This window comes from Condylura cristata, unplaced genomic scaffold (genome assembly GCF_000260355.1).
Source record: "Condylura cristata isolate star-nosed mole 26May11 unplaced genomic scaffold, ConCri1.0 scaffold00013, whole genome shotgun sequence".
In the NCBI taxonomy this organism is placed as follows: Eukaryota; Metazoa; Chordata; class Mammalia; order Eulipotyphla; family Talpidae; genus Condylura; species Condylura cristata.
Window position 1 is genome coordinate 8,560,434 of NW_004567114.1, and position 7,298 is coordinate 8,567,731.

Sequence of the window (7,298 nt, forward strand, 5' to 3'; positions counted from 1 at the left end):
GCCGGTGTTGAGGGTTTTATGAGTCACTTACTTAAGGGAAGAGCAGTGTGTGTCGGAGGCAGAAGGTGCAGCCGGGGGCCGACAGAGCAAGACTGTGTGTGGCCACTCGCGGCCGCGTAGGCACCTGGTGGTGAAACAAGGGCGGTTGGCGCCCTCCTCTCACGGCTCGTGGGGGGCTGCTGCTGGCATAGAGGCAGCTGCCGCGTCTCTGGAGGCACAGTGGAGCCCGGCCCCCCGGGAGAACAGACGGCCCAGACCCCGAGACCCGTCTTCTTCCTAGAGTTCCCTGTTCACAAGGGGGGTGTGGGCTCAGGCCGAGAGGGGCCATTGAGAGTGGCAGTTGCCTCCGTGACCGGGCTGGCTCCAGGCTGGGCACAGCGCCCCTGGCCACACTGCACTGAGGCTGTCCGTGGCTCTCAAAACCTGGCCGCTGCGGGCGGGCAGTGCACTCTTGCTGGCCGGCGCCCTGCAGGCCAGGAGCTTGGGGGCCTTCGGTCTGTCCTGACCTGCTGGTGCGTCCTGCCGGCGTGGTTGGCTGTGGCTGCCCTGGCGGCAGGAGAGCTGGCCCAGCTCTACCTCTGGGGACACTGGAGCTGCCCTCCCCGCGCCCCCTCCCCCCTTGCAAAATGGTCTCAGGTCCCTGAGAGACCGCTCGGCCCCGTGACTCGCTCTCTTGATTCCTTTGAAGCATTGCACGCCTCGCAGCATTTCAGCAGCCAGCTGCTCTGTCCGTCCTTGGAGGGACAGCAGGGCCCACCCCATCCAGGCCCTTGTTGATGCAGAGTGGCATGGGGAAAGCACCTCTGGGCTTGTCCCATCGGGGTTTGTTCTGTGCCTGTGAGCCCAGCATAGGAAATGTCTGCATGCATGGCCCTCCAGCCGCCGCCAAGATAAAACAGGGTTGACCTTCAGAGAGACGAGAACCTCTGGCTTGTGCGTCCCCGTGGGTCTGCCGCGGAGCCTGTGATGTCATGGTGCTGGCTCGGCTCCCGCGGCCTCTGAAGTGATGGCTGACGCCTCGCCCTGTCTGCTCTGCCCCCACTCCCTGCACACACGGGAGTGGCAGTGGGTGCTGCCAACCCGAATACCTCCTCTGACCTCTTCTCGAGGCCCCAGCCCTCCCTCCCTCTCTGGAGTGGTTCCTGTGGGGTTCTAGCCCATGCCCGCTGCAGCACTGGGGTGGCCAGGGCTTGGTAGAAGGTGGCATCTCTCCCCCCAGACCGGAGCCGTCCCGTGTCCAGAGCCTGGTGCCAGGGAGGATAGGCAGAAAGGCCTCTCCCTGTCCTGCTTAGCCTGCCCTGGGTCTGTCTGCAGTCTGCCCTGACAGCAAGCAGGTCCCCCACTGAGCTGGGCATGTAAGGGGTGCTTCCCCTCACTGGCTGGGTGAGCACCTCACTACCCAGCTCAGCTCATGTTGAGTCCCTTTCTCCATCCTCAGCTAACCTGCCCTCCTCTGCTTAGTCACTAGGGGACGCCCAGGCCTAGCGGAACCCCACACTGACACAGACCCCCTCCCCCCATGACTTTCCTGGAGCGGGGACAAACACCGCCTTGGGACAAGTCAGGTGACATAGCCATGGTGGGGTGAGTTCTGGGAAGGAGGAACCGGGGTCAGCCAGGGTGTGAGGGCATGGGGAGACCCCTGGCCCCTGCGCCAGCCTGACTCTAGCCTCACCCCAAGCTCAGTCCAGTCAGCTCTGAGACCTCAGGAGACCACAGTCGTCCAAAGTTACTGTCTCCCCTAGCTGGAGACCGCTCCATGGGCCTCAGAGGCGCCTCCCTCCTGAGCCTGCACCTTGGTGCTGATTGTTATAAGAGTTTATTCCCTGATAGGAGTAAAGAAGCCTTATCTTCACAAGAGGAGCAGCCTTTGGGGGAGGTTGTGAGGATGAAGAGCAGCCCAGGGACAGGGCTCTGGCACCACCCACCCGGCCCAGAGCCGCGCCCAGGAGCCCGCAGCCAGGCTCGGAGGGAAGTGCTGTGAGGGCCGCCATTGCCTGGAGAGGTCGGCCCAGGGCACCGAGCTCCTCAGGGATGAGCCAATTCGATGGCACAGGAGCCACAAAAGGGGAAAGATGGGTGTCTGCGTCCAGCGTGGGCGGGATGTGGGAAGTCACGTCTTCAGACTGGAAGCTGCAGCCATCAGCAACGAGAAGGCTGGAATCGCATTCCTCACCCCGGGAGAGACGGGCACAAGAACACAGAACTAACAGTCAGAGTGGGGTGAGCCTGGCCAGGGGACAGGTCGGGGCACGTGGCAGGCGCCGACCTGGCTAGGGGTCACCGCCCCTGGGTCTCCCAGCTCCCCTCCATCCTCGCAGTGAGGACTTGGGCCTTGGAGTCTCACCGCCAGCTCGTGGGCATGGGCCCACCGACAAGATCCCGGTGCCCACGGAGGACTGGGCAGTGGGAGGAGGAAAAGGAGAAAGACCCAGACACGCAGCATTTTCTCATCTGGCCCTGTATGGATGAGGCTCACCCACCCTGGGGTCCCCGAGTCAGCTGGGGGCACAGTGTGGTTAAGGATCCAAGGATGAGCCCCGCCAGGCCAGCTCTCCCCACTGGTGGGGGAAGAAGCTTGCCTCCTGCTTCCCTGGAGGTTGATGAGGGCTCTCAGCCCTGTGGGGCAGGACTGTGGGGTGTCCCCCACCCCAGAAGTTGAGGGCCTGGAGTGCAGGCCTTCCTTCCAGGAGCTGTCACCCTGTCAGGGCAAAGACTCCATGCCACACTGGCCAAATCCAAGCAGACACCCCATTCTGGGTGCAGGCTGGGATCCCTGGGCGTCCAGGTCCTGCCTCTCCAAAGCATCAAAGTGGCAACCTGAGCCCCGGGGTCTTACAAAGCCTTGAGGACCACCTGATCTTTCATCTTATTTATTTATTTTTAAGATTTATTTATTCATACAGAACTGGGGTACAGGGGTATAGGCCAGAGGTCCAGGGGCGGTGAGAGGCTTCACCGGAGACAGAGTGGGGATCAGAACCGGCAGATCGACGGAGTACACTGCTGAGGGGAGCAGCGGGTGGGTCAGGAAGGGTCTGCCACACCATTTGGTCACCTGCCCCATACAGAACTGGGGTACAGGGGTATAGGCCAGAGGTCCAGGGGCGGTGAGAGGCTTCACCAGAGACAGAGTGGGGAGCAGAACAGGCAGATCGACGAAGTCCACTGCTGAGGGGAGCAGCGGGCGGGTCAGGAGAGGTCTGCCGCGCCGTGTGGTCACCTCTGGGGCAGGCGGGGATTGAACTCATGCGGAAGGATCGACGAAGTCCACTGCTGAGGGGAGCAGCGGGCGGGTCAGGAGAGGTCTGCCGCGCCGTGTGGTCACCTCTGGGGCAGGCGGGGATTGAACTCATGCGGAAGTGGCTTTGGCTTAGTGCAGTGCTTTAACCCGCTGCGCCACCAGGGAGGGCCCTATCTTTCATCTTTGCGATCCAGCTCTTTGGAGTTGTCCTGAGCCAGTAGCACCAGGGTCACTTAGGAGTAACCAAAATACAGATTCCTGGGCCTGCTGGAAGTGGGGTGCGGGGCGGGGGCAGTGCTTCTGGCATGCAGGCCAGCTGAGGCCATGCAGCCACTGGCTACACGTTGAGATTTCACACCGACAGAAACCTGAAACACCAGACTGCCGTCGCCACGTTGGGTGTGGAATGTGCTCGTGGTCACATCGTGGTAGGGAAGGCCACATCAGGCCATGGCCCTCGGACACCAGTCAGCACCTCCGTCCCCTACACCGAGGTGTCGGGGATGGCAGGGAGGGTCCGCAGGACCCTCATGGCAGGTCCTGCCCTCCCCCTCTCCCGCCAGAACCTGCACTCCCAAGTTCCTGGTGAGAACTCCCAGCAAGGTGGGCTGCGTCTTAGGAAGATCAGATGCTGGTGGTTGCCACAGAGGAGCCTGGTGTTGGTGGGGGCCTGGCAGGGCAGTCTGGCCTGGGCAGCAGTGGGGGCGTGGGCGGGAGCGGCCTGGGTCGGGACAGGGGAGGGGCTGGTGAGGAGAGAAGTGTCAGGTGCCCGTCCTGAACTGCTGGGTGAATGGGAGCGTCCAGGAGCAGCCGGTCAGGAGGTGGGCGAGCGTGAGGTCTTACGGAAGTCCCCGCGGGCGTCCAGCAGTGGCCAGGGCCACCCCCACTCCCTCACCCTGAGTGTGTGGTCTGACACTTCGGACAGTGGACAGGGCCTGAGACGGAGACTTGAGCTCCTGGGAGCGGAGAGTGAGGAGAGGTAGGTGGGCTAGGAGAGAGGCTGAGGACGGGTGGGGAGGGTGAGGAAGGTCACAGCAGAGTAAGGCCGAGCCGCTTCTCCTAGAGAGGAGACCTGTTGGGGTTCCCTGTGGGGCTGACGGGCTTTGGTTGGTCAGAACACCATCCACTTTGTGAAACTGACTGTATGGGACTTGGACTCTGCAGATTGAGAAGCTACAGAGCCAGCTCGAGAGAGAGAAGCAGAGCAACCAGGACTTGGAGACCCTCAGCGAGGAGCTGATCAGAGAGAAAGAGCAGCTGCAGGGTGACATGGAGACGCTGAAGGCTGACAGAGCGAGACAGGTAGGCGCCTGCAGCGGCCCCTGGGTCCTCTCCCGGGAGAGGCCGGGCCTGCAACCACCCTGCTGATGTATCCGAGGCGCGTGGGTACCGAGCCCCTCACTCAGCGTGCGGGGCGGGGCGCAGTTGCCTCCCAGAGACAGTGGCGTGTTTGGTTGACACAGCCTGGAGGAGAAGCGAGAGCAGAGGTCCTGGCAGGTGGTGGGTGGAGGCCAGGGACCTGCTGACCACCCTGCAAGGCCCAGAGCAGCCCGCACACGGCAGAGTGATCCAGGTCTGAACACCTGGAGAGGCACGCGGGCCCCGGCCATGCCCCAGACCGTGCTCCACTGTGCGCGGAGCCCAGGGTCCGTCGGCGCCTTGCCGGGCTGTGGCTCCGTGGCACCATCCAGGAGCCAGGCTGCTCGCTTCCTGCTCTGCCGCACATCCCCATGAGAGGGCAGGACGTAGGTGTCTGGTGAAGGGGGGAGCGAGGCCTCCCTAGCACTTTGCCAGCAGTTTGCCAACTTGGCAGGACTGGCCTTCAGCCAGACCCGGTGCAGACCACCCCTGGCCTCGAGGGAGGCCGGTGCCCCCAGCCTTTGAGTGTGTCGGCTTCCTCAGTGGGACCTGGGAGGCTGAGCAGAATACCACCCCTGCCCCCATGTGGACGGGGCTGACAGGTGACTGAGAGTGCAGTGGTTTCAAGTGTAAGCTTTGAGGGATTAAACGTGGTGCCAGGGAGAGAATTCTACTTGGCATGGCAAGTTGTGGGGGTGGGGGGTGTCCCTGCAGAGCTGACCCTCATGCTGAGCCCAGGAGCACCAGAAGCAGCCAGTGTGTGTGGGGGTGGGGTTCTCTGAGCCACCTGCTTGTCCATCATCCTGCTGCTCTGGGGATATTTTGACCTCGAGCAGTTTAAGGAGTGACTGCCTGCACGCCCTGTTGTCCTGCGGCCTCTGGGCCACGCAGGTGCAGTTTGGGGGTGCACCGTGGATGGTCCCTCAGGCCTACGCTTTAGTCCCCACTTGGATCCAAATTCCTGAAACGTGCGCCCAGTCCATGTCGTTCTGCTGTGTCTTCCTGCAGATCAAGGACCTAGAGCAAGAAAAGGATCATCTCAACCAAACAGTGTGGTCCCTGCGGGAGAGGTCACACATCAGCAGTGAGGCCCGCGTGAGAGACATCGAGAAGGAGAACAAGGTTCTCCACCAGACGGTCACGGAGACCAGCAGCCAGCTCAGCAAGCTGGAGTTCGAGAAGCAGCAGCTGCAGAAGGACCTGGAGCAGGTGAAGGAGAAGGTGGAGCGGGTGGAGGCGCTGGAGAAGGAGCTGCACCGGCTGGAGAAGGAGAACGACGAGCTGACCAAGAAGGTGGCCTCCCTGACCACGGCCGCCGAGAAGGCGGACGCCCTGGAGGGCGAGAGCCGGGGCCTGGAGCTGGAGAACCGTCAGCTGCGCAAGTCCCTGGACACCCTCCAGAATGTGTCGGTGCGGCTCGAGGGCCTGGAGCGTGACAACAGGCAGCTGGACGAGGAGAACCGGGAGCTGCGCAGGACGGTGGAGGCCATGCGCTTCACTGGCGCCAAGGTGGCGCAGATGGAGCGGGAGAACCAGGAGCTGGAGCAGGAGAAGGAGGAGCTGAGGAAGAACGTGGAGCTGCTGAAGGCGCTGAGCAAGAAGTCGGAGCGCCTGGAGCTCAGCTACCAGAGCGTGAGCGCCGACAACCTCCGACTGCAGCAAAGCCTGGAGAGCAGGGGCCAGAAGGTGCAGGCCCTGGAGCGGGAGCTGGGGCAGCTGGGGGCCGAGAACCAGGCCCTGCAGCGCGACCTGGAGGCCCTCCGGCTGTCCACCAAGCAGCTGGAGAGGTCGGAGAAGGACAGGAAGGCGCTGGAGCAGGAGGTCGCCCAGCTGGAGAAGGACAAGAAGCTGCTGGAGAAGGAGACCAAGCGCCTCTGGCAGCAAGTGGAGCTCAAGGACGCCGTCCTGGACGACAGCACGGCCAAGCTGTCGGCCGCCGAGAAGGAGAGCCGCGCCCTGGACAAAGAGCTGGCCCGCTGCAGGGACGCGGCCAGCAAGCTGAAGGAGCTGGAGAAGGACAACAGGGACCTCACCAAGCAGGTCACCATGCACACGAGGACGCTGACCACCCTGAGGGAGGTGAGCTGGGTGCGGGCAGCCGCTTCAGGGCTCGGGGGCTGCTGTGTACGGTGGACGCAGGACGCCAGAAGGGGCTGGGGCCGAGTGTGCCTGAAGGGTCTCCCCTGATTCTACACCATGATGCCCAGAGGCACGGAGAACCCAGAGAGCGACACCCACTAGAATCTTACCCAGAGCCAGCTGATGAAGTTTTGTTTGTTTTTTTTAAAGATTTAATTATTGACGCATACAAGAACTGGGGCACAGGCCAGAGGTGCGGGCGGTGAGAGCATCCCCAGGAACAGAGTGGGGGATCTACCCACACACATGCTGGGGGGAGCAGCGGGGCGGCAGGAGAGGTCTGCTGCGCCCTGGGGGTCACTCCCTGGCCGGGGCTGGAACTCGTCACAGGGGCTGCAGATAGCTCGACGGTGCTGAGTCTTCACCCTTTGCACCACCAGGAAGGCCCTTTGCCACTGTTCTGACTTATCTGTTTCGTCACTTACCCGTGTGTATGTGTGTGCAAGCACGTGGGCTCCTGCTTTCGACCCTAGCCCTGCTTTTTACTGATGATGCCGTTTGTCGTGACAGTGAATAGTTTTCAAGTCTGCAGTTTCCAGCGACTGCTGAGTAGTAA

General features: G+C 62.6%; 1 protein-coding gene across 1 annotated transcript in view; it reads left to right on the forward strand.

The window, feature by feature from the left end:
• Positions 1-7,298, forward strand: part of CCDC88C (coiled-coil domain containing 88C) — a 115,285-nt gene that overhangs the window by 79,310 nt on the left and 28,677 nt on the right. Inside the window, exons 14-15 of the mRNA XM_004682042.2 lie at positions 4,409-4,546; positions 5,612-6,682. Of these exons, the coding sequence (XP_004682099.1) occupies positions 4,409-4,546; positions 5,612-6,682 (1,209 nt within the window). The remainder of the gene's footprint in view (positions 1-4,408; positions 4,547-5,611; positions 6,683-7,298) is intronic.